Source organism: Pan troglodytes, chromosome 2 (assembly GCF_028858775.2).
Source record: "Pan troglodytes isolate AG18354 chromosome 2, NHGRI_mPanTro3-v2.0_pri, whole genome shotgun sequence".
NCBI classification, from domain to species: Eukaryota; Metazoa; Chordata; class Mammalia; order Primates; family Hominidae; genus Pan; species Pan troglodytes.
In genome coordinates, this window is record NC_086015.1 from 111,963,267 (window position 1) to 111,990,966 (window position 27,700).

Consider the following 27,700-nt stretch of genomic DNA (forward strand, 5'->3'; position numbering starts at 1 on the left):
TGTTACCATCTTAATATTCACTTTGAAATATTGGTTAAAGAAGGTCTTAAGTTTATTTATAAATAAATATTTTAAACACTGACTACATGATCTTTGTAATCACATACAGAGATGCCAGGATTCAGAATGTGAATAAAAGACCAGATGATTGGATTATTTTTAAAGCTGCCCTAATTTCTCCAGTTTGAGAAGTAATTGTTTATTGTAAAAAAAAAAAAATTCACTTTTACAGCAGCCAAACCTAGTTTTATGTTACTACAGGATTATACAGAAGCTGAGAATAAATTTCTGGTGATGAAGATGATGATCCAAGAAAATGAAATTTGTGAAAACTTTATGTCTTTAGTTTATTTTGGACGTGGTTTACTGCGATGTGCTCAAAAGAGGTAAGGATTTTAATTAACGGGTAGATGTTGCCTGTGAAGTCTCAGCATTGTGAAATGGAAGTAAGTGTGCACAGTATATCAGGCATTGTGACATTTGTGCTCTACTGTTTTATCCTTTTCTTCTTTGCCTATTTGTATAATTTCTTTAATGTAGTTGAGAATATTAAATAGCAAACTTAACAGGCCATAGCAATAAGAAGCAGTCTAGCATTAACATTAGGAGCATAGGCTTTAGAGTCTGATAGACCCGGGTTCAGCTACATTTTTTATCACTTATGCTAAGAAACTTAATGTTGTTAAGCCTCATATTTTTTTCTTATCTCTAAAATAGAACTAATAATAGTGTAGGGTTCACTTCATGAGGCTTTTGCAGGTGATTAACATTGCCTAGGACACAAAAATGCTGTACTTAATAAATAAATTATGGTTGGAGTTATTAGTATTATCACCACTAACTTGGAATAGTTTTTAAAAGTATAAAATGAGCTTATAAAGAGTTGAAAAGGGTCCAAATGCTGAGTTTTTGGAGTATTGGCTACTACTTATTTTAAGAAAGTGAAATTGTATGGAGGAAACTATACAGATTATCTGTTTACTTCCTATATGGAGATCCATAACCATTTGTAACATCATTCATTCATTTTATTTACTAAGTATCCATTATATTCCAGAAACTGTTAGGTGTTGAGGTTACAGTGGTTTACAAAATACAGTTCCTGTCTTCATGTAACTGAAAGTACAGTGAAAGATATAGATCTTAATCAACTAATCAGTCATAAAATATTTATGAGATAGGATAAAGAGCTATGAAGGAAACTAGAGTGAATAACTGAAGTGTTTCCTGGAGGCTGGTTCTGGGAATCAGAAGTCTCCCTGAGAAAACAATGTTTGACTAAGATCTGAGGGATGAATTTGGAAAAGTTTGCTTGGGCAAACTCTTATGAAGGATTACTGCTGGGCCAAACCACTGGATCCCTAAAAGTGTCACCTATGTGGTAGTTCCCTGATTCTTTGTAAGGTTGATGTCCTATTCTCTGGCTTGCCTGTTTTTTTACTAGGGTATCCACAAGGCATCTCACTTCTTGTTCACTGGGTCTGAGCAGCATGTGCCATCAATATAGTGGGGCTAGTGTGATGCTTTGTAGAATGTCAAAATGATCCAAATTCCTTCAGTCTATACTGTGACAAAGTAAGAGAATTAACATAGCCTGAGACAAGAACAAAGAATATATCCTGCTGTCCTTCCTCAGATGTGAAAACTGTTTTTTATTCTCTTTACTGATGAGCATTGGAGAGAATTCATTTTCCAGATCATTGACACTAGAAAGTCCAGTTGTATGGCAGTATCATTACTTTCATCCCTGGCCTATAGAGGACAACCACCACTGAGCTCCTCAAAGACACTGGTGCCCTTCTTACTCTGTAGTTCTTATTGTATTAATGAATGGGGTGTCCTCTGAGCCTTTCTAGGAACACTGAATTAGTGGTGGGTTCTGTGTTTTTATGTAGTAAGTCAATTCTAACCTTCTCACTTCCTTGACTCCTTTAATATTCCTCAAAAAATTTTCAGCATTTCTTCTTAATTTACTATAGACCATTATTGTGTCCAAGTTTCAAGGAGTCTTCTCAGCACCATATTAGGACTGGATTCAGGTGTCCTTTCTAGGAAAGTAAATCTTGAATTACGGAAGAGTTTTTCCTTATCAGTGTACACTTCCCCATTCAGCCTTGTGTTTACCCTTGGTTCAGCACTTTAAAGATCCACTCCCACTCATGTTTCTGCCAGTACATTCTAGTAGGGTTCTGCAATTCTTATGATTAACAAGCTTTTTCGTCCTGGGCAAGGGCTCTGTTTTCTCACTTGGGCTCTCCACCTGACCTTAGATTTATTGTCTGAAGGCAATGAGGTAAGGGAAGTTTTTTTTTTTTTGAGACGGAGTCTCGCTCTGTCGCCAGGCTAGAGTGCTGTGGTGCAGTCTCGGCTCACTGCAACCTCCAACTCCCTGGTTCAAGGGATTCTCCTGCCTCTGCCTCCCAGGTAGCTGGGATTACAGGCATGCGCCACCATGCCTGGCTCATTTTTGTATTTTTAGTAGAGATGGAGTTTCACTGTGTTGGTCAGGATGGTCTCGATCTCCTGATCTCGTGATCCGCCCACCTCAGCCTCCCAGAGTGCTGGGATTACAGGCATGAGCCACCGCACCCAGCCAGTAGGGGAAGATCTTAAGAAGGAAGGGCATCACCTTTTGAGACATACATCTCAGCTGATATTTTTGCATGGTCTCTAAATAAAGGTAGGCTGCTCTCCTGTGGCAAGGAAGAGGTCTTCGCCAGTCAAGAGGGTTCATGGGGGAAATTTAAGGATTCAATATTCCTTAAATATTGAATTTAAGCACATTCACCTAAATATCCCCATTTTAGATCCTAGGGTCTACTCATTGCATATCAAAGCCCTAATTTTAGTGTAGTTCTGTTGAGGCTGTGTTTTGGGTCTCTTTTGCAGCTGTTCTACCCTTATGGTTAAATCCTGAGCTTCATTTTCAGCATAGTCTGCCTTATGTCTAGAGGAGGTTCTTTTGATGTTGCCATAGAGGCCTTCTAGTTTTCAGTGTCCTGAGTTGATGGTATTAGTCTTGTTGAGGCTGTGCATTCAATATCAGTTTGTTTCACTTTATGATTAAATTTGGGCCTTATTTTCAGCACAGATTATGGCCATAGGGGATGAGAGTCTCTTTCAATTGCCCCCATAGAGGCCTTCTGGCTTTCACAGTGTATCCTGAGTTAATAGTTGGCTGACCTGTGCCTGTCATTCTCTTTCTTCAAGGCCTCCAAGATAGTTTAAAGCCAACCAACTCTACAGTCCCTTTAATTACCATGGCCCCCATACTATTCAAGCTTGAGCTACTACATAATCTTGTGCCTCCCCTTCCACCTGTATTTCATGCCAATCTGCCACAGGTGAGAGTGCTAGTAGTTGTATTTCTATGGCATGCCAGAGGTTATCACCACCCTATTTACCATAAAAAATGGGTTATTTGTTGTCTCATTGGTAAACCATGCATCTACACAGTCCCGTTCAAACTAACCTTATTTTAAAATGCCTTTCAGATATAATGGAGGACTGCTAGAATTTCATAAAAGCTTACAAGAAATTGGAGACAAAAATGACCATTGGTTTGACATAGATCCTACAGAAGATGAAGATTTACCTACAACTTTTAAAGTAAGAAATTATTTAAGAGTAACATTTTATTTGTAACTAATCAGAATAACCAACTATATCATATTCTTACAGCAAGCATGTTCTTTTATTGGCACATAACTTTTTATACAAGAAACAACCTTTATTGCATTACCTAGTGCAGAATGTATGATTCAACAAGGAGAGAGAAGTGAGGTGGCAGTGTTAACATTTTCAAATAATGAGAAAATTAATAATGATACTAGGCCAGTACCCTGCATGGTTAGAGTCAAATGTAGCTGTTAACTTTTTTTCCTAATTATCTTTACCATTATTTTGCTGTTGATTTAAATTACAAAGTACTAAATGCTTAGTTCAGAAAACATGGAAAATATAAAAATGCCTAAAGATAAAGATGAAATTCATCTATATTTCTTCTTCAAATGGAAAAACCATTGTTAGCATTTTTATTTATATCTGTCCAGACACACACGCACACACACACACATATAAACACCAATAGCTTTTATTTTGTGATTTTAAGTTGTGATGTTGTGCACACTTATTTGTACTCTGGAAATATATAGTATTTTTTATTTCTCAGTCATTAGACTATTATACAATGCGATTTTGCCATATTATACAATGCGATTTTGGCATAATGCGATTTGGCATAATATATATATATAAATATATAGTATTTTTTATTTCTCAGTCATTAGACTATTATACAATGCGATTTTGGCATAATAATGTATTATATAGCTTTGTTTTAATTTGCTCAACTAGTTCCCTGCTAAGTTTATTCTAAATATTTCCAGTTTTTCCTTCTTATATAAAGTGATCTTTGCATATTTCTCACGTCGTTTCATTAGAATAAATTTCTAAAGGTGGAATTGTGGAGCAAGTGTTCACACAATTATAAAGTTGTTATATGTCTCTGTATTTTCTCTCAGAAAATTGTACCACTTTATATTCTTCAAATAGTGTGAGACTTTTCATTTTCCCACACCTTCTGGGTGTTCTTTACCTTTTGGGTAATTTTTAACCCATCTGATAAACCATTTGCGTCTTTTTAATTTGTTTAATATGAACATAGCTAAACCAGGTTTCTCTTGGTTAATGTTTGAATGACATATCTTTTTCAAAACTTTAAAAAACTTTAAATCTTTCTTGATCTTTATGTTTTACCTGACTTTAAGGCCAAAAGCATTACTCAAAATAAAGAGAGACGTTTTATTAAAATATAAAATTCAATTATCCAGGAAGATATAATAACTCAAATTTGTATATACCTAGTAATATAGCTTCAAAATATATGGGACAAAAACTGACAGAATTGAAAGGAGAAATATTTTTAAAGCCCCAATCACAATAGAATATTTTAATATACTTCTTTCAGTAATCAATAGAACATGCAGACAGCTTTTGGCATTGTCAAGGTAATCATATGACTTTTAATTTTGACTTGCTAAAGTAATAATTTTATGCATTTTAAAAATACTAAATTTTCATCCCTACTTTACAAAGCAGTCCCTTACTTGATCTTGGTTGTTTTACTCTTTTTCTTCCTCTTTTTAAAATATTTTGCTTTCTTTATTATCTAACTTTTTTACTGAATTTTTATTTTATGCACAATAATATATATATATTCAGTTTGTCAAATAATCTTTAAAGACTTAAAGTAAGAGTTTCTGTTTTGTTATCTCTAACTGAAATTCTGCTTCCTAGAGTCATTCTTCCAACTTTCTAGACATTTTTCTTTGATGTTTACCTATTTTTCAAAAGAAATACTGCTATTTAAAACATATCTCCAGGTTTTTCTCTTTTGACTTCTCACTGTGAAAAATGAGAGTTTAGCTTGCTTATACATCCCCTACACACACACACACACACACACTCTCTCTCTCTCTCTCTCTCTCTCTCTCTCTCTCTCCTGTCCTACTGGTAGTTATGTTTTTGTTAAGCTGGCCTCAGGGTTTCCCTTCACTCTCATCCTGGGAATTTTCCTCACCTTTCTTGTATGTGGAATCCTCTGTTTCTCAGAACTCAAGTTTTCCTTCCTAGGGTTGCTTCCTTGTTTTGGTGGTGCAACTCCTCTATTCTCTAGCAGCTTCCCGTAAAAGAGAGCTTGCATGGGAGGTAAATTTTTTGAGACCTTTTAAGTATCAAAATAATTTATCCTTTGTATACTCTGTTCATATCTTGCCTGAGGATAGAATAATTTTTCTTTTCGGAGACAGGTTCTTGCTCTGTCACCCTGGGTGGAGTGCAGTGGCATGATCATAGTTCACTGCAGCCTCAACCTCCTGTGCTCAAGCAATTCTTTTCCTTCAGCCTCCCAAGTAGCTGGGACTACAGGCACATGCCACTGCACTTGGCTAATTTTTAAAAAAATATTATTATTATTATTATTTCCTTTTTTTTTTTTTTTTTTTTTGTAAAGACAGTCTCAGTATGTTGCCCAGGCTGCTCTCAAACTCCTGGGCTCAAGTGATCCTCCCACCTTGGCCTCCAATTTTTTAAAAGCATTTTTCTGTTATCTTTTAACTTCTAATATTACTTTTAAGAAACTTGATTTCATTCTGATTTTTAAACTTTTGTATTTGACCTGTTTTATTTTCTTCTTTCTGGGAATTGTTAAGGATATTTTCTGTATCACCAGTTTTCTGAACTTGTGTTTTTTGCTTCTGGGACATTTTCTTGTTTTATATATTTCATAATATTTTCTTAATTTTCTCTTTTTCTTTGTGAAATACTTATTATTCAGATGCCTTGTAGACTAGACTGAGTCTCTAATTTTCTTATTTCTCAAGATATTTTTTTCTACTGTCTGGGAAATTTTCTCAACTTTGTCCTCCTACATTGAGCTGATATTTGTGAAATAATTTCTAGAGGCTTATTTATCATATATACCTTCAATACATTAGCAGTAATACTATTTGAAATTTTGTAACACTATCCCTCTAAAGGATAAGTATGAAGGACCTTATCTAATCATTTTAGACCTGATTACATGATTCACTTGTATTTAATCAGCATTTCATTTATTTGTTATGTGTTTTATTCTATTTTATTTTATTTTTTAGAGATAGAGTCTCATTCTGTCACCCAGGCTGCAGTGAAATGGTGCTACCATAGCTCACTGCAGCTTTGACCTCCTGGGCTCAAGCAGTCTTCCTGCCTTGACCTCCCAAAGCACCATGATTACAGGCATGAGCCACCACTTCTGGCCATTTAATCAGTATTTTAAAATGAGAAATTATATTCTGATTTGTAACTAAAGACATTGAAAACATATTTCTCTACTGTACTTTTGCCCATTATAGCAGTGAATAGCATATTGCACTACCACAGTGGTTCCACTGCCAATGCAGTGACCTACAGGTTGCTTCCAGCCAAGATTCTCTTGGACACCAGTGATTTATTTTCTCTCTGTGTGTATATATTAGAGCAAATAATTCTTGATAGGAATATGCCAGGTGTTATGCTATGAGTTAGATGATAAAGAGATGTATGGCTTCACACATACACTTCTCTCCATTCTCCATGTTTATATCATTCATTAAGAAATCCAGTACTTCTAATTTAGGACCTTCCTATACATTGTTTACTTTGAATTAGGGAAATGTTTTATTACTATTAAAAAAATACATATATACAAGTACTTCGAAAAGGGGTATGATATGGACATATTACCAAGGTAAAACATGGGTAGTCTTAATTGTGGTGTTAATTTATTATTAGTAATTCATGAGAATTCTTTCTGTTTTTAAAATCTAGGATCTTCTTAATAATTTTATCAAGAAAACTGAAAGCAATATAATGAAGCAGACGATTTGTAGTTACCTAGATTGTGAACGATCTTGTGAAGCTGACATTTTGAAGAACACCAGTTATAAGGTACTGTAATTGTCAATTAACAGTATTTTTAAAAAGTAATTGAAAAATTATATATAACTATATAAAATAATAAAAATTATATTATGTATAAAATATTTTAAAAGAGCATTTAGTTTAATTACAATGGTAAAGCAGTTGAAAAGTTATTTTACTATGAGAACTTAGATTCAGAGTGATCAGGAATTATTTATATTCTGTGAGTCAATAAAAGAATAAATTGGTTTCGCTAAGGTTTTTGTAACATTCACATGCATCTGAAGTTATAAGTATTATTCCTGCAGTCAGTCATACAGTGAAAATGATCTAAAAAATGCTTTACTTTATAGTTAGAATTGTTAGAGGTTAAGAATGGTAGCGTTTTACTAAGGAGAAAGGCTGTCACTCTGCAGGAATGATACTACTAAATAAGTGATCGTTTTCTCTTCTATGGGCCTTGGCAGGGGGAAAAAGTAACCAGCCTTGATTTGAAGAAATTTAGCTATCAGAATACTTCTGATAGATCTCTCTCTCTGGATCTATCAGAATACTTCTGATAGATCTCTCTCTCTGGATCTATCAGAATACTTCTGATAGATCTCTCTCTCTGGATCTATCAGAATACTTCTGATAGATCTCTCTCTCTGGATCTATCAGAATACTTCTGATAGATCTCTCTCTCTGGATCTATCAGAATAAGACTTTGTGAAATCACAAGATAGGATGAGATGATGTGCAAATCAGACAATACTTCTAAAAAAAATAACTGATATCTTAATTGCGAGGCATGATGTGTACAGCCAATCCGATAGGTGGGAAGAAGGAGAAGACCAAGATCTATTCAATAGAATAAGACAGGGATTGAAAAGTGAGCCTGGTGAGATGTAGTGCTCAGGGTCAGGCTTGTTCAGTATTGGTTTAGATGACATGGTGATATGGTCCTAAGGTTTCTCAAGAATGCTTTAGGGTTCTAATCAAATGAACAACAGCATGCAGCAGCAGGAATACCTGGGCACACAATTTAATTTTTGTCATCAAAGCAAAAATTTTAAAAAGCAAGGTTGTAGTTTCCAGGCAGGGTACAGTGGGAAAGACAAACAATCTATACCCTCGGATTATGCAGTAGCTCAGGAGCTGTCAGCAAGGCAGCAAATCTGAGTTCTCATGATTGGTAGCAGAGGGAATTCAGGCAGTAATGGTATGGAGCTGGGGATGGAGGAAAAGAGAAATGTAAAAATGGAGATGAAGATGGGTAGGTAGCATGTTCCTCTGTAGACATCACTCACTGGGTTTCTGATATTTTGTTGTACGTAGAACATGGAAAATATATTAACTTTTTCAAATTATTGACCTTTTTTTTACTGTTCTAATTTTCCTATCTTTAGTGATGTAAAAATGACTTGTAAAGTTATTTGGTGATCTCTGATTTCTGTTGATAAATTTTGAATGCCATGTAAAATCTATCTAATTATAGAATAATTTTTAAAGTGACAATATAATTTTTTTTATCTATACAAGAATCACCATGTCCTTATTGATAACTTACTTTTATCTTTTTCCAGGGATTTTTTCAGTTAATGTGCAGTAAAAGTTGCTGTGTTTATTTCCATAAAATTTGCTGGAAAAAGTTCAAGAATTTAAAGTATCCAGGTGAAAATGATCAGGTATTATATTCGTTCTTAAAACCACAACAGCATTTCTTCCTCTACCCTTTCCTCTTTTGTTGTCTTCCCCATCGTTTCTTCCTGTTCATAACTTCCCTCCTGCTTTTTACTTACTCCTTTTTTTCTTTTACTTCCTTCTTTGTTCTTTCCCAATTCTCTCTGATGCTTATCTCCCTACCACTTTTCATTCATTATCATCATTTATTAAACAGCTCTTTGTAGGTGATACACTACTAGTTAGTTGGTTTGCTTAGTGGTTTCTATCAATTTGTTCCCTTCCTTTTAGAAATGTATACTCTTAAGAATAGAAATATTGTTGCATATATGCACATAGGATCATAGAATAGAATTTCTTAGTAAAAACACAGAAAGGATAATTATACAGTTTTAAGGATTTCCATTTTAGAGGTGAAGAACAAGGACAAATTTCATAGTCTTCAAAAATATATATGGAACTTTTAATATTTATATTTAGTTATAATAGTTACATATCATATGTAGTTATAGATAATATATAATTATATAACATATGGTTATACATTATATATAATAGTTATAATTATATAAGTTATAATTATATATAACTATATAACTACATAATTATATATAACTATATAACATATAATTATATAATTATAATTATATAAGTTATAATTATAAATATTATATAATATATAACATAACTGTTATAATTATTAACTATTATAATATATAACATATAATAGAGTTGTTTGCCACTAATATTAAAGTGGAAATACAAAGCCCAGTTCTGAATTAATTACTCTTTAGTAAGCTGATGACTGTAAGTTGGGTCTATAATGTGTGGTTCTATAGTGTTTACATTCTACAAACAACAGAAAACCCGTTTAAAGCAATTGTGGTGTAGTAGAAAGTGGATTGAATATGGAGTTGGGAGATCTGGGTTCAAGTCCAGACTGAGCCACTTACTAGTTTTATTATATTAGACTGGTAACTTAATTGCTCAGAGACTAATTTTTTTAAGCTCTGAAGTAAGGATAAGATAAACCTATTTCATAGAGTTTTTGTAAGAATTAACAGATAAAACAGATGAACTCACATTGTAAACTGTAAAAACAATTGTATAAAGATTTACTTATTCATTTTTAAGTGGTATATACTTTACAATTTCCTTGATTGTAGGGGCAATTAATATTACTGAATTTTAGAAAGAGAAGTAAAAGAAAAATAAGTAATTTAACCAAAAGAAATAGCAGGCCAGAACTAGAGAAAGGATGTAACATTTTTATTCTTTCCTTTTCCCTAGAATCCTCACATATCTGATAGAAATTCAGTAATCCTCTTTACACATACTTAATTAGTACATTTTACTTGAAGTTGCTTTCTCTGAAGCAGCAAATGCATTTTAGTCTGTAATACAGCTACTTGAAGATTTTGAAGTAGAGTGAAATCATACATTTTAAATAGGATATCCATTGATACATGAAATGGACCATCTTTTAACAGCTACATGTCAAATATTCACATCTTCCAGTTTACTGTCTAGCAACATTTGCTTCTAACTACATTTATTTAAATATAATCAGATTTGCACATCAGTGATTTTTTCTATTTTTATTTTTTTCTATTAATAAATTTAGAGTTTTAGTGGGAAAAAATGTTTGAAGGAAGGATGTACAGGTGACATGGTAAGGATGCTGCAATGTGATGTACCTGGAATTGTTAAAATTTTGGTGAGTATCTTGTTTTGTCCTTTTTTTTTTTTTTTCTTGCTTTCCTTCCTTGGAAAAATATTTTTGACTTGAAACAGACCTGGGGATCATCATAATTAGATTCCAGCCATATTGCCTTTGATGGTGACTGAGCTCTTGAACCTTTTTATTACCATGATTTATACAAAGTAATGTTTAAGTGGTCCTTAAGAACAGTAAAAAATTAAGAATAAAGAGAAAGACACAAAAAGAGAAACAAAGACAAAATATGCCATAAGTATACCAATGAGGAAAATATCGTGAACTAAGGATAATTAATCCTTTGACACCTAAGGTTAAAAATAATTTTAGACTTTCTGAACCTCTTTTAGTCTGTAAATATCCTCCTATGAAGGTATCTACAGAACATCACATATAGTACCTGTTACATAAAATGCACTCACATGATATCCATTTTATGTTTTAATTAATGAAATATCTTGTTGAATTTTTGGTTCATAACTAAATAGACCACATTATGACTAGAAATGTATCTTATTTCTTTATTGTAAAATGTGCTATTTTTGTATTTCAGATTTGGCATTTAAATCCTATAGTGATATAAAGTAGAACTGCTTTTTTAAGGTCAACTCTAGTTCGTTTTTTTGATCAGGATTATTTATTACTTACCTTGTTATTCATGTTTTGTTTGTTTTATATTCACTGTGGCTTCACTCTCATTGTATGTTTCAAATGTTAAGCTAAGAAATAACATTAAACATTTTGAAAATTGAACTACTTTAGGGCTATTTTTTCCCCATTACTTGCAGTTTGAAGTTGTGAGAAAGGATGAATATATCACCATTGAAAATTTAGGAGCAAGGTAAGCTTAAAATAAAATACTCTGTTACCTTTTTTGGAATATGCATATATTTTTTGGTTGCTTAATTCTTCTGTGTTTCTGTCACCTAATGGAGCTGCATTAAATTTTAAGGTAGTATTAAGGTATGTGAAAAAATCATATTTAATTGCCATTTGTTTCCCTCTATCACCACTTATTGTAGACATTTACATTCTAAAGCGGAGATGGAGAAATTATGTGAATACTTTCCCATTAAATATGAAAATAATCCTTTTCTTTAAACAAACATATTTTTCTTAAAGTTAGTTTGTTATGAAATACTTTTCTATCTTTCAAAACTTATCCAAACCACTAAGCTTGTCTTACAATTAGAATCTCCCTGTTTCTTACATGAGAAAACTGTATTGCAGAGTAATATATTTGATAAAGCTAGAATTAATAGTGGTATTACAGAGTGTTGCTACTGAAGTTAGAAGTTTCAATATAAAAGTTTTCCCAATCAATTGATTCTCTTTTTCTTCTGTTTAACGTGTAAATGCCATTTTTCAGTCTAGTAGGGACATTGCATTGACATCTAAAGCATCAGTTTCCCCTTATTAGTTAATGAAGCCCAAATCTTTATATCTAGCACAAATCTCTCTCCTAAAAGCTTGACCTTATATACCTACCTGCATACTGAATATCTCCATTTTTATTTTTCAAAAATATTTATAATTCAGCATGTCCAAAACTGGACTCATGATCTTTCTTTCTAACACTGCTTTGTAACTTTTTAAAAAGTCCTATCAATTTAGGTTTTTTTTGTTTGTTTGTTTGTTTGTTTGTTTGTTTTGAGATGGAGTCTTGCTCTGTTGCCCAGGCTGGAGTGCAGTGGCACAATCTCGGCTCACTGCAAGCTCTGCCTCCCGGGTTCACACCATTCTCCTGCCTCAACCTCCCGAGTAGCTGGGACTACAGGTACCTGCCACCATGCCCGGCTAATTTTTTTTGTATTTTTAGTAGAGATAGGGTTTCACCATATTAGCCAGGATGGTCTTGATCTCCTGACCTCATTATCTGCCTGCCTCGGCCTCCCAAAGTGCTGGGATTACAGGCGTGAGCCACTGTGCCCGGCCAATTTAGTTTTTAAAATATAAATTTCTTCCTATTTCTACCCTGTCTCTACCACTTCACTAAACTAAATGAAGATATCATTATTTCTCGTTTGAAATTCTCAAACAGCTTCTTAAAACTGTCTTTAGCCTTTACTTTATCCAGTCTGTTGTTTTCTTAACCATCAATAGGACTTTTCTAACAAAAATTGGAATATATAACTTCTGTTCATGAAGATCTTTCAGAAGCTTCTCATTGCTCTTAAAGTTCAGATTCTTTAGCTTGGCTCTTCACTTAACCTTGTACACAGCTGAACTCATTCGTGCCATCTCTTGTCACTGTACTCTTAACCATATATGTACCAACTATATGGAGCTTCTTTTGATTTCTTCAGTGTGCCATCTCAAGAAACCTCCCAAGTTATCGCATTGAAGTATATCTAGTTTACTATTTGACCTTCAAGCTTTGCTTGGAATACTCTGCTCCTTTGTCTAGTTAAAGCTTTCGAAAAGCCTTACTTAAATTACAGTAGATGTTCTATCATGTATTTCCTCTATTTCTATCAAAACATTTACTAACGTTTATTACACTTTCTTGGCTGTCTTCTCCATTTGAGTGTAACCTCCATGAGGGCAAGAACTTTATCTTGTTTTCTAGTATGTTCCTAGCACATAGCATAATATCTGGCACATAGCTAGGCCACAATAAATACAAAGTAGAGATTCTGGATTCCATTATTCCCCAATGGGCAATGTTACTTTTATTTTGACAGGCCACTAATTTGGCTGGATATGAACTTTGAACACTTTCTTGGGTGGTGGATCCAGTCTCAGTCCAGATCTTTTGGCCTTAGTTGAGCTGCTTTTAGTCTGTTCTACACATGTGGTTCAGTGTTCAGTCAGAGACGTTGTGGGAAAGAATTTGGGGATCTCTTTTCTGATTACTTCCCCTTATAGGATTCCCCCATTCTCTTAGTAGTCATGGTTCCATTTCAGTTTTCTGGTTTCTTCAGCCAAAGAGACCTTTTCTCTGTAGCGATGTCACCTTTCTCATTCCTAATGTTGGCAATTTGTGTCTTTTTTTTTTTTTATCATTCTGGATAGAAGTCTGTCAATTTTGTTGATCTTTTCAAAGAATCAGCTTTTAATTTTATTGATTTTTCTATAATATTTTTGTTTTAAATTTCATTGATGTTTATTCTTTGTAATTTCCTTACTTTTGTTTGCTTTAGGTTTAATTTGCTTTGATTTTTTTTAAGGTGAAAGTTTTGATCATTGATTCGAGACCTTTGTTCTTTATAAACTGATTTTACATTAAGCATTGCTTTAGCTGCCCCATATGTTTTGATGTGTAGAAATTTATTATTAATATTTTCAGTGTATTTTAAATGTTTTCTAGTTTTGTGTGTGTGTGTATGTTTTAACCATGGGCTCTTTAGGAGTATTTGTTTAATTGCCAAATATTTGGGAATATTTCAGCTATCTTTCCAGATATTCACTTTTAGTTTAATTCCTTTGCAGTAATTTATTTTATGATCATACTACTGTATATCTTGGTGAATGTTCTACTTGGATTTGTAAATAATGTGTCTTCTGATCTTGAATGAAATAGTCTGTACATTAGATGAAATTAGTTTACAGCTCTGTTTCAGCATTCTATGTCATTTTTGATTATTTACTTTTTCTATCAGTTACTCAGGGAATGTTGAAGTATACTATTCATTTTTTTTTGTCTACTGTCTAATTATATATCTAGAAACTCTTATTAAATGCTACACACACATCTAGGATTGTTACCTTTTTTTTTTTTTTTTTGACAATTTGACTCCTTTATTCTTATTTAACATCCTTTTTTTTTTTTGAGACGGAGTCTCGCCCTGTCACCCAGGTTGGAGTGCAGTGGCACGATCTCGGCTCACTGCAACCTCCACCTCCCAGGTTCAAGCGATTCTCCTGCCTCAGCCTCCTGAGTAGCTGAGACTACAGGTGCACACCACCACACCCAGCTAATTTTTGTATTTTTAGTAGAGACAGGGTTTCACCACATTGGCTAGGATGGTCTTCATCTTCTGACCTCGTGATCCACCCGCTTCGGCCTCCCAAAGTGCTGGGATTACAGGCATGAGCCACCATGCCCGGCCTTAACATCTCTTTTTAACCCTGATAATATTCTTGCCTTAAGTGTTTTTTGTCTGATATTAATATAGCTACTCCAGCTTTCTTTTGATTAGTGTTTGCATGGTATATCCTTTTGTATCCATTTACTTCAACCTATGTATTTCTTTGTAGGTGGCATAGGTCTTTGTTGTTTTATATATACAACATGACAATCTCTGCTTTTAAATTGTTTTTTTTTATTCCATTTGTATTTTCTTTACTAATTTATATGGTTGGAAATCTACTGTCTTCCTTGTTGTTTTTAGTTTTCCCTATCTGTCTTTATTGTTTATTTTCTGGTTTGGTTTATTAGTTTTACCCTTTTTTAGTGGTTGCTTGAGGACTTACAATACATATTTTTAACTTGTCAAAGTTTATTTTAAAATAATTATACCACAGCATGTATAGTGTAAGAACCTTGCAATAATAGATTTCCATTTCTTCCCTCTTTTGTGCTATTGTTTTCATATGTTTTACTTCTACTTACTTTATAAATTACATAATATATTGTTACTTATAAGTGTAGTTTAATTTTTTCTGTTTTGAACATTATATATGGAAACATTTGTTTTATGCATTTTAAAATCATGTTTAGTGTGATTCCATTCTTACTATTATAGTTGTAGTGTTTTCATTTTTATTGCTCTAATTTTATATTATTGCTTCACTAATTTAATTATTCTACCATTAACAGATGTTTATTTCTAGGTCCTGGCTATAACAATAGTTTTGCAGTGAACACTCTTGTACATGTCGCTAGGTCAATATGAGCAGAAAATTTTCCAGAATATATACCTAAAAGTAGAATTGCTAGGCCACCTGTGTATATCTATAACTTTACTAGCTTTTGCCAAATTGTTTTCCAGAGTGGTTTTACAAATGTACACTCCCCACCAACAGTATGGGAGATACCTTTTACTCAGTATCTTCCCCAATAACTTCATATTGTCAGAGTTTTACATTTTTTCAATGTAATGTGCAACTAACAGTGTTATAGTGGTACTGGAGATAGAATCAGTTAACAATAACAACCACCACCAAAATCCCTTTCCTCATTAAGCTTACATTGTAGCGTTGTTGTCCAATATTTTTTTGTTTTGTTTTCCGTGGTTCATTTCAAAGCCAAGCCATCTGTTTAACAGCAGCATTTACCTAGTGCTTAGTCTAGTTAATACATTTTGCTACTTTATTTTTTATTTTTCTAATTATTTGTATTGATGTTCTACTAGCATCTTTATTGTTTTTAATCAGTAGGTGTTAAATGAGTTGGGGTTTCTTGGAATAGTTATTGCCAAAAATATTATATGGTGAAGAGAGGGCCAGGGAGGACTTCCAGGTTTGCTATTTTTTTGTTTGCTTGCTTGCTTTTTTTGTCTTACAGTGCAAAGCTTTCTTTCCTTTTTTTTCTGCTACCACACAGCCTTTTTGCAAGGAAGTTTGTAATGTGATAGTTTTTGTATGAAATCTGGCAATACTGCTTACTTGATAATTCCAATGAAAGTGACAGTGTAGGGTTTTCATTGTTGGTGAGCTCTATTTGTTCATTATTTTTTCTCCTTCTTGAATTATTTCTAGGAGAAGATGAAAATACTCACTTAGCCATGCTCATACTAGAAATCTTGACTGACTTTGGTATTATTTTATTTCCACTATAACTTAATTTTTTTCCTTTTGCAGTTATAAAAAGTTGATATCTCTGAAAATAACTGATACTGATATAAGACCGAAGATCAGTTTAAAATTTAATACAAAAGGTATTATTTTATTTTTATATGCCTTCTGTTGAAAAGTATGTTAAAATTTTTGACTTCTCTGTCAACTTTCATGCCATTAACAACCACGTCTTTACTGTGTTTGTCATTCACTGAGCTTGGGTTTATACCAGCAAGCAGTGCTTGGTGTAGGCTGGAAATCACAGACAGGAAGATCAGCAGATGTATGGATCTCACATTACCTTGACATCCTATAGAGAGGCATGCTAGGTCTGGTGCATAGCTGTGACTATACCGTGGGATTGTGTTCCAGCAGAGGTTTTCTACCAACTGTTCCTTCCCTTGCTGCATTCCTTCTTAATAGAGCAAGCATTAGAGTACCCTTACATGAAAGGAATGAACATTTTGAGTTTGAGGCCAAGTTTTGAGGCTAAGTAATCTAAACTAAGCTGCCAGCTTCTTAGGAGTGTGCTAGGAAATGTCCTGCCCAGAACCTGGAGGCCTTAATTAAGGGACCGTGGGCCCATAGAAGAATAGTTTGGTGGCAGTCCAGCCAACTTTTTATTTGGTAACCCAAAGAAAGCTCCCTGTGTCATTAGCTTTTTAACTTGCCTCCACAATGTATGTCAAGTATTTCAAGCAAAAACGTTAATTTAATAAATCTCTCAAAACATAGAATCTTGAAGGATAAAATAATAAGGCTGCATTTTGTGACAAACACATATTTTGATATCCATATAACACCAAATGCCATCATATACTAAATTATTAGTACTTTCTAATCCACTTCAGCCGACTTTTCTCCTTTGAAAGCACTGTTAAAACAGGAAAATACCAAGTAGTTCAGTTTCATGCCTTATTCCATGTTATTGATGAAATACCTACTTATCTTTTTTTGAGGGGGTGAGAAGATGAGGTTTATTAGATCACAGTTTCTCAAGCATTATACATATATTTGAAATATCCGGCAATTTTGTTAAAAGGCAGATTTCAGTAGGTCTAGAGTGGGGCCTGAGACTGTGCTTTTCTAACAGGCTTTCAGGTGGATGCTTGATGCTCCTGGTCTCTGGGCTACCCTTTGAGTAGCAAGGAGCTAGATCTTTTGGCATTTCTTGATATAGATCTGAGCTATCTAGTATAGCAGTCCCTAGCTGTATGTGGCTACTTAAATTTAAATTAATTAAAATTAAATTTAAAATTCAGTTCCTTAGTCACCCAAACCGCATTTCCAATGCTCAGTGAGTATTAGTGCAAATATAAAACATTTTATCACATGACGTTCCGTTGGGCAGTGCTGATTAGGATAAAGTATAATTGTTTAAGTAAAGTATAGTTAGACATTAACAATTAGCATTCTTGGCAAATTTCAGAATTTTTAAAGACCTAATACTGTGATGCCATGTTGTTGCTAAAGGTCATTTACTTGAGCAAAACCTTGGATGACTGAAAGACTTCTGTGGTGATTAGTCTTTGTTATTACTTTTGCTTGGGAACATGTTTTTGTTTAGGTTTTTTGACAGGCAGAAAGCAGCATGCTAATTGAGCACTGGCTGTGGCAAAGCACTGTACTATCCTTCATTCTTTTGGAATAGTTTTTATCCTACAGGAGCTTAGGATACAATGTGAGAGACCAAATAGAAAATGAGCATTAATGTGGAATGTCTTGACTTCTCAAAATTTATTTTCAGATGAAATGCCTATCTTCAAGCTTGATTATAATTATTTCTATCATCTGCTTCATATAATTATTATTTCTGGTACTGACATTGTTCGACAAATATTTGATGAGGCTATGCCACCCCCTCTTTTGAAAAAAGAGCTTCTTATACACAAGAATGTGCTGGAATCCTACTACAACCATCTTTGGACCAATCATCCTTTGGGTGGATCATGGCATCTGCTTTATCCTCCTAACAAGGAGTTACCGCAATCCAAACAGTTTGACTTATGCCTCCTGTTAGCTCTTATAAAACATTTAAATGTGTTCCCTGCACCCAAAAAAGGATGGAATATGGAACCGCCATCTTCTGACATCTCTAAATCTGCAGACATCCTGAGACTGTGCAAATACAGGGATATCCTCCTTAGTGAGATTTTGATGAATGGTCTCACTGAGTCACAGTTCAATTCAATTTGGAAAAAAGTTTCAGATATTCTTCTGCGCCTTGGGATGATGCAAGAGGATATTGACAAAGTGAAGGAGAATCCCATTGAGAATATCTCCCTTGATTACCATCAGCTATCTGTCTACCTAGGCATACCAGTACCAGAAATCATACAGAGGATGTTATCCTGCTATCAACAAGGTACTAAATGATTATTTACTTCAGCCAATAAACTTCCATTGATTGAATGTCTGCTCTGTGCCAGGCACAGTGCAAAGGGCAAGAGATTCAGTGAGCTCACGGTTTTGGGAAAATGGACTCATCAGGAAGGTAATAGAAATTATAGTGCTAGAGATGTTTCCAGAATACCATGGGAAATCCTAGGCTAAAGAAGTCCAAAAAAGCTTTCTGGAGAGTATCATAGTTAAAGAACTATTAATGGTGTGCAGAAGATAGTCAGGTGAAGCAGACTGAGAAGGATGTTTCAGAGGGAAACAAAAATAAAGGTATAGAAACATAAAAATATACTGCAGGCAACTAAAAAATGTTGGCTTCATTGAGATTAAAGTAGGGGAGAGTTCATAGAGTACATTCAAGAGGATTTTTTTGTCACATTAAGGAGTCCGCATTTTTCAGAAAGAAATTGTTGAAGACTTTTGAGTACAGTTTTATCACTTTAAGTGGAGTTTTATTCTCCAAAATTAATAAAGTTTAAAACCATGACATGTAAGTACTGTGTGGTTTCAAAGATGTTCGTTTAGACACAGTGTGGATGTATGTTTCTTCTACTTTCTAGCAGAACCTTGTTTAGTTTACAATTTTAGCAGCTATTCATTGGCTGTAGATAATTTTAAAAATCAGGTAACATTCATGCAAGTGTTTGTATTGGCCACTCCCAAACTTGTCTATTGATACGGAAAAGACTTCAGACCTCCTTTCCCACATCTCAGGATACCTTCTCAGCTATTCTTTTGGAAAGCAAAGTTCAAGGCATGACAACATCTCTGAAACCCTGCTGTGCTATTCAGGATGACTTCCTGGTCTCAAGTTATTTACAGCCTAATGAACAACTGATGACCACACTGATGCTATATAAACATACAACTGTAAAAGTTTCTAGTGAACTGGTCCAGATTTTCTTCAGAGATAATTGATGTGCCCAGTTTCAGTCCTGGTATTTACTAAGGCTCTGGAATACCTTTGTTTTCTTGCATAATCTAAGAATGAAAGAGGAGGACACTGAGTTTGATATATAAGAAAGTCAGGCAAGAATTTTTGACTTATAAATTAGGGTTTTAAAAAATACATTTACTCTTAGGATTTTAAATAATTCATGAGAATAGAGTATTTGAGAAAGAGTTTTGAGCACCCATTCAATTCAAAGCATTTTAAGCAGTTCTTACTCAAGTAGACTGAAGAGCTTATTGGTCAAGTCCCTTTACTAGAGGCTTTCTTACCATCTTATATTTCTTTCCTCAGCTATTCTAGTTGCTTTTTATTTGGATATCTGATAATTTGATTAACATCCATCATCCCACTAAATCTCCATGAAGATTGTCTTTTTTTCTTCACCATTCAATCTCTAGAGCTTAACACAGCCTGATATACATTGTAGGTGCTCAATAAATATTAATGGGCAAGGAGAGCAAGTGATGATCAGATAAATCAGATTGCTAAAAAGGTCCCAACTTTCAGTGGAGGTTTGCTGTGTAATTAACTATTATTTAATGGCCTTAGACGGTAAAGATAAGTATTCGTTGCTTGGTTTAAAGTGCTTGTGTTCTAGGCTTTATCTGTGATACCACATTTTTGTTTACTTTTTTTTCTCTAATCATGGGTTTATAACCTTTATGTGATAATCTAAAGATTGTGCCTTGTCTAAACTGGATTGATGAACAAAGCTGGTTATTTTTCCAGTTACTTACAGAATAAATTGGTGCAATATAAAAATATTCTGCCTTAATCCTAGCCAGACATTCATTTGTTGCATTTGCAATTGTACATCTAAAATTTTTCTTTATGTATTATAGGAATTGCTCTACAGTCAATAACAGGCAGTCAGCGTAAGTATATTTAGAAATAAAATGTGTAAATGACTTTTTAACAAGGGATACCTATGAAATTTTTATTTGATCAGATAAACTAAATGATAAACTATAATTATGAAGAACTTGGGCCAGGCGCAGTGGCTCACGCCTATAATCCCTGCACTTTGGGAGGCTGAGGCAGGTGGATCACAAGGTCAGGAGATCGAGACCATCTTGGCCAACATGGTGAAACCCCGTCTCTACTAAAAATACAAAAATTAGCCAGGTGTGGTGGCGGGTGCCTGTAGTCCCAGCTACTCAAGAGGCTGAGGCAGGAAAATTGCTTGAACACGGAAGGCAGAGGTTGCAGTGAGCCAAGATCACGCCACTGCATTCCAGCCTGGGCGACAGAGCGAGATTCAGTCTCAAAAAAAAAGAACTTGGAAAATGATGTGATCAAATCACCACTGGTCTGGCTGAATCGAGAATGAGCTTTATTCTGCCTTTGGCTTAGTGCATGTGCTTCAGGGTTTTCCCAAGGATGATGTTCTAACGTTTTACTCACAGAAACTTCAGCAGGCAAAAATACCTTCCTGCTTTCTCTGTTTGGTGTTTAGCGTGTATAACTTTATTTAGTCCATCTATTGTTTATAGCTATATACTTTTTTGCCAGGTGATAAGTTGTAATTGTTTAATTTCCATTTTTGTGCTATTTTTTAAGTGTAATTAATATTATTCAATTAAAATTATACTTAAAAAAAACACCACCACAGATTTGTTTGGGATAAAATGCTGGACTCTCTGGAGACCAGTCAGACAAAGTCCACAAGTTTTGAGACTGAGTCTCTGGGGCAATATCAAGGAGCAAAGTCTCAAAGAAAAGGTCACATAATAGGGGGCTCACACCCCTCTTATGAAAAAGAAAACAGAAAAAATAGATCTTTTGTCTTCTTTTTCTTTATATTTCAGATATATGTGCTAAAATAATACTAGTTGCATTATTAATAGGATCAAGGTCAGGACATGCAAAAAGTATTTAGAGTCTACTTAAGTTCTAGAGTATCTAATATCTAGAGTCTACCTAAGATTCCAGTAGGTAACATAGCACTCAGGTTCACACTGATTAGTTCCAGGCTGGTGTTTGTACATATTATTTGGTAATTGATAAATGAACATCACATTTTCATCGAGTAATTGAAAAGAGTAAGATATATTTTATTTCTGTTTTGTGAATGTTGCTTTTTTGGGCAAACATTATAACATTGATAAGAAGCTGAAATTGCTTTCATCTAGATTTTGAGAATTTTGTCTTTAATGTTTAGGTATTGAAATAGAAGAGTTACAGAATGAGGAAGAAGAACTAAGTCCACCTCTCATGGAGTACAATATAAATGTGAAATCACACCCTGAGATACAGTTTGCAGAAATTAATAAAGATGGGGCCTCAATACCCAGTGAATCTTCAACAGAATCTCTTAAAGATCTCCAGGAAGTATAAGCTCTCATTAATATTTGAGTTAGAAGAACTTATTCTGGGCCTTTAATTTGTTGCATGTGCTGTACTTAAAGCATCCCAGATAATTTTAGCTTATATTTTCATAGTGTTTATACAGAGCTCGAATTGGAATGGTCCTTTCCTTCCTTGCCTCAGTACTTCCTTCCATAATCTTTCCTGCCATAACCATTTATTTTGCCACCATTTCTTAAACACTTATGTGGCAGGCATTATGCTAGATTGTAATATGTTTTTTTAATCCCAGTTGAAGTGGACGTGGGAAGGTATTAGAAAGTAGAAGAAAGTATAGTCTAAAATAGAGAGGAAAGAAAGGAAGAGAAAAGTGGGATATTTCAAAACCATTTGCGCAGAGGTAGAATGAAATTCATCCAGAATGGAATCTCCGTATTTCTTTACAAATAAGTGGTAACAGTTATTATATAGTCACTAAATTATCCTTAGATCTTTCATCTTATAGGCATGAATATGTTGCTTTTTAAAAAGTGTCTTCCTCCTTTGTTACATCCATGTGTGTAAGTGAGCATCTGTGAACTTTTATCAGTAACCTACTTATTGACATTACGTGTTGTTCCTTTATTCATCAGTGATTATTTAAGGACAGAAGACTAGGATTAAAATAAAAATAATAAAAACAAAAATAATTGTTTCCATAGAATCTAGAAAGAAATATCTATAATATTAGAAAACAAAAGATCTCAGTGGTGAGAGGAAATATATTTTGCAAAATAACCCATTGGGCAATTTGAATTGCGTATTTAATAAATAATTTTTTACCTACTAGGTTAAGAGTAAACAAAGGAAAAAGAAGACTAAGAATAAAAAGGTAAGAGACTATAATAGCATTATAATACTGATTATGAACACTTGAGTTAAATACATGAATTCATTGTTAGAACTTAAATTAGTTCAAGTAGACATATAGCACAAATGATTCAATAGCTTACTGAGTATATGATTATAGAGAAGTCTACATATGTTATATCCTGAATGATTTTGAAGTACGAAATACAATTTCATACTTCACGTCCTTAAATTGTAATTTATACATTTGCATATATAAATATAGACTGAATTAGTCACATGGAAATTTCATTAATTTCTACATACCACTTATTTTTAAAATGCGTACTCATTGTTTTAAGAACAGCTTTTTGTCATGTCTTTATTGATATGTTTAGAAGCAGCTTTCAAAACTTTAAGAAATCTTGATTTTTTTCTTTATGTCTGAGACTACGCCAAAAATGCAATAATGTGCACAAAAAGGTACAAATACAAACTTCTTGCGTTGCTGCTTCTTTGATTTTGTCAGTTGCAAAATGAACAAGTCAGTATCTAGCACAGTTTTACCAGTGAGTCTCTTAATTGCTAGGAAAACTATAAGGGAAAGCCACATGTCTTTTTTTAATCAAGCATATAGCTAACCACCATGTTATGCAACTTTGTGGTGAAAAAAATTGTTTTCTAACCTGAAAAATATATTTAAAATCTTGATATATTCTGTATATTATAAATTGAGTGAGAATATTTGCCCAACCACAATCTGGTGAGCCCATGTTGTTAGTCATTTGAAAGTGTAAACAAATTGTAATCATTAATGAAACTTAAGACAATGAAGATAAATTTGTAAAACACGAAGTCAAGATTTAAAAAAGAATTCATATTCGAATCTGATGAGTAAAATATCACTATCATTGTTATATTTAACAATCATTTATTATAACATTTTACTTAAAAGTTATGAAAGTTAAATTTTATTTTTTAAAGACATGAGTATGGAGATTTTTCCTGACTTTTAGACAGTTCTTATCTGATAAAACAAACTAATTTGTTATTTTGATGATATTTTTAATTTTTGCCAAAGTATTGGTAAGTCATGGGTCTAATACTACATAAAACTGGCCAAGTAAATTCACAGCTGTCAAACCACCAAACTAAGTTGCAAAGGCATATAGTGTGTCTTGCCTTTACTGCCATAAAATTAAAATATGGTAATGCTCAAGCTCTCAAATTTTTGGATATAAAAAAGCCTCGTATGGCTGATATATTCATTGGCATAAAGTTGTCATGGGAGGAGCCAAAAGGGAATTTGAGAAATAATCCATTATGCTAGATGTGTTTATTGTGAACAACCAAAAGTCTTTTCAACTCAGGTATTCAAGTACACTAGAGCAAAGGCAGGAGTCAAGAATTCTAAATCATAGAATCAAATTGGTACTGGATATTAAGCATAAGGACAGACACTGAAACACAAAAATCTTAGTATACAGACAAGAAAGCTAAATGAATTCGTATATACAGCATTGTATCTGTAGAGAAGGAGACCCTGAAGTTTCTTGTATGCAAGAGATGGTAGAAAGTAATACTGTAATACTCTTAGTTTAATATGTTAAATGCCATTGATACTATCTTTATTTGGTATGTTGCCTTTATAGTTTTATTTTAATGAACATAAAATTTAGGGCTTTTAAGATTTTTTTCAAATTGTGATCTTCTTAACACTTCTTTTTCTGTGAGATTCTTAATGTATCAGTCTGACTTCTCCTTATATATAGGTTTTCAAGAACGCTTGTAGTTAGTGTAGAAATAAATTGGAATTATATACATTGTGTCTAAAGGTATATTAATACATACAGACACAGCCCCAATACTCACCTCTATCATCTGAATCAGTGATTTTCAAGTCATGTTTCAAGACTCAGTAGTAGATAATAAGACCAATTTAGTAGATCACAACTGCCGTTTTAAAAAAAGGAAATAGGAATAAAAAAAATACTAGAGTTCATCACATACAATATGAGTAAGTTTTATTTCATGGAACTTATATTTCAGTTTTATACTTAGGTATAAAAGTATATGCATAAGTGCATATGACATCATGATATTTCTTTAGTTATGATCAAAAATTTTTTGAGAAACACTGACCTAAATGTAATTATATTACTAGTATGTTGTTTTGATATAGTTGATATAGATTACTAATTCTTATGTTATTTTTCAGAATAAAGACTCAAAAGAAGACCAAGTGTAAGTATTAGTTTATTTAATTTTTAAATTTTTCTTAGTATTTTTAAGGCATACTTTCCTAATATGACACAGGCTTCCTTCCTTTGGGAAGTTTTCTCACTAAGAGAAGAAGGATAGTTCCTTGTCTTAATAATTAACAAGTTGCTGCTTTTTTATAGAAAGTAACAAAAAGTTAAATGATCGTTTAACATTTAATTATCATTTGCTTTGGAGGAATAGAACCCCTTACCATTTTTCTGTAAGGCTACTTGAGTCATTTTAAAATATAGTCTACATTGTAGTTACACTGTATTTTAGTCTAGACATTGTAGTCTAGACCAAACCTCAACTAAGACCTAATTTTAAAGGATGCATCACTCCTAGGTTTGTAGCCTAGGAGCAATAGGTTATGCCATATAGCCTAGGTGTGTAGTAGGCTATACCGTCTAGTTTTGTTATGTCCCAGTGACCCCTTTTACCAAAAAGTTTGGCTTTGTTGTTTTTAAGACTTAACCTGCATTTTTTTAATCCAGTTATTCACAGTGAATTTTGAACCTTTAATGGAAACATTTTAATGGCAAAATAATCACTGTATTTTGCATGCATTGTGCATGATTAATAACAGTGTAGTAGATGAAGGAAGGGGTGGAGACAGTCTAATGAAGAGATCATTATTCTTACCAAAAAGTTTGTTAATTGAATAGTAGTAACTTTGGAGAATTCTGAGGATATAAAGTAAGATATCTTTAAAACAGCAGTAAGAACATATTTTGTTAACTTTAAAGCTATCACTTGTAGTTGATATTTTCAATTGATGTGATCCACTTGGTATATAAAATAGTTCATCATTTAAGTTGTGTTTTCACTTTCTTTGGCAACAAGTTGAGCCACTGGAGCAATAGTTTTGTTTTGTTTTGTTTTTAGGCTGTGTCTATATGCCATAAATATAGCGTAATAAAAATGAAACAATGTCATCAATCACTTTGCTCATTTTGCTTACACAGTGGATCCAAATCTGGATGATGATCAGATCATCCAGGAAGCTTTGTCTTTAAATGAGAATTTTCAAATATACACAGAAGTAAAGAGAATAGTATATATACAATAACATATATACTTATAACTCTGATTCAACAATTATTTATGTTTTTCACATTTGTTTCATACTTCCTTTGACATTTTGTTCTTTATTGAAGTGTTTTCAATCCCAAACATCCTTGTAATTTCATCCCTTCATTCTTCAGTTTACATCTTAGAAATATGAACATCTTCCTATATTATCTCAATGCTGTTACTGTATAGTCTTGTACTGCCTAACAACATTTTGATCAAGGACAGACCTCAGATATGATGGTGGTCCCATAAAATTACAATGAAGCTAAAAAATTCCTATTGCCTAGTAGTGGTGTAGCTGTCATAACATTGTAGTGCTATTACTTTACTTTTTATAAATTTAGTGTAGCCTGAGTTTGTGGTGTTTATTATAAAGTCTACAGTAGTATACAATACTCACCTCTCATTCACTGACTCACCCAGAGCACCGTCCAGTCCTACAAGCTGCATTCATGGTAAATGCCCTATACAGGTGTACAATATGTTGTGTTTTATATTGTATTTTTACTGTAATTTTTCTATGTTTAGATACGTTTAAATACAGACATACTTACGTGTTACAACTGCCTATCATATTCAGTACAGTAATATGCTGTAACAGGTTTGTAGCCTAGGAGCAATATGTGTAGTAGGCTATACCATCTAGTTTTGTGTAGTAACACTCTATGATATGTTATGACAAAAGCGCTTAATGACACATTTCTCAGAAAGTATCCTTGTTGTTAAGCAATGCCTGAGTGTACTTTAAAAAATTTAGGAATAATCTTGGTGAGCTTTTCAAAAATACAAATTCATCTATACTTTTACAGTTGCAGGGGTGCCTAGAAACACTTAATTTTTAAAAGCTCTTCAGGTAGTGTAGAAAAGTAATTGAGTTTGAGAATCAGTGGTCTACACAAGCAATTGATTTCATCGAACTTTTCAGAATGTTTGGGTCACTCTAGAATACCTCAGTAATACCTAATTACTGCTTATATAGTGTTTTATGAATTATTCCACAAGCATTAATTTCATTTTTTTCTAGATCTCAAAGTGTTCTAAAAAAGTAATAATGTATCTTAGAGTTTCTATTCACTAGTTAAATAGAGTCATATCACACTCTAAGTAAAAATACTCCTATTCTTGTTGCCATTCAAGGAGATTAGGAAGGAAATTTAGAGCTACTAAGTAGTAGGCCAAGTGAAAGGACAGTAGCATGCAATTAAATTTTAGAAAAAAAGTGTAGAAATTGGTTAATTGCCATTGTGTGTGTGTGTGTGTATATATATATATATATGTAGTATTTTCATTTTTTTAAAGTGGTCTCTGTTAGTAGTGTAGTTACTGAAATCCAT

General features: G+C 33.4%; 1 protein-coding gene across 8 annotated transcripts in view; it reads left to right on the forward strand.

Annotated features, from left to right (window-relative positions):
• The window catches only part of DZIP3 (DAZ interacting zinc finger protein 3), a 104,293-nt gene that overhangs the window by 36,088 nt on the left and 40,505 nt on the right, over positions 1-27,700 (forward strand). For 6 of the 8 annotated variants that reach the window (XR_010155684.1, XM_001151742.6, XM_016941612.3 and 3 more), the window contains 12 exons: positions 262-386; positions 3,495-3,609; positions 7,351-7,470; positions 9,009-9,110; positions 10,730-10,822; positions 11,611-11,663; positions 16,568-16,644; positions 18,291-18,908; positions 20,738-20,770; positions 22,057-22,226; positions 23,032-23,073; positions 25,249-25,274. Coding sequence is in view for 7 of the 8 variants with exons in the window: in XM_001151742.6 (XP_001151742.2) it covers positions 262-386; positions 3,495-3,609; positions 7,351-7,470; positions 9,009-9,110; positions 10,730-10,822; positions 11,611-11,663; positions 16,568-16,644; positions 18,291-18,908; positions 20,738-20,770; positions 22,057-22,226; positions 23,032-23,073; positions 25,249-25,274 (1,574 nt within the window). In the remaining variant the exon portion in view is untranslated. The remainder of the gene's footprint in view (positions 1-261; positions 387-3,494; positions 3,610-7,350; positions 7,471-9,008; positions 9,111-10,729; positions 10,823-11,610; positions 11,664-16,567; positions 16,645-18,290; positions 18,909-20,737; positions 20,771-22,056; positions 22,227-23,031; positions 23,074-25,248; positions 25,275-27,700) is intronic. The other 2 variants (XM_016941613.3, XM_063806951.1) reach the window with 1 other exon arrangement.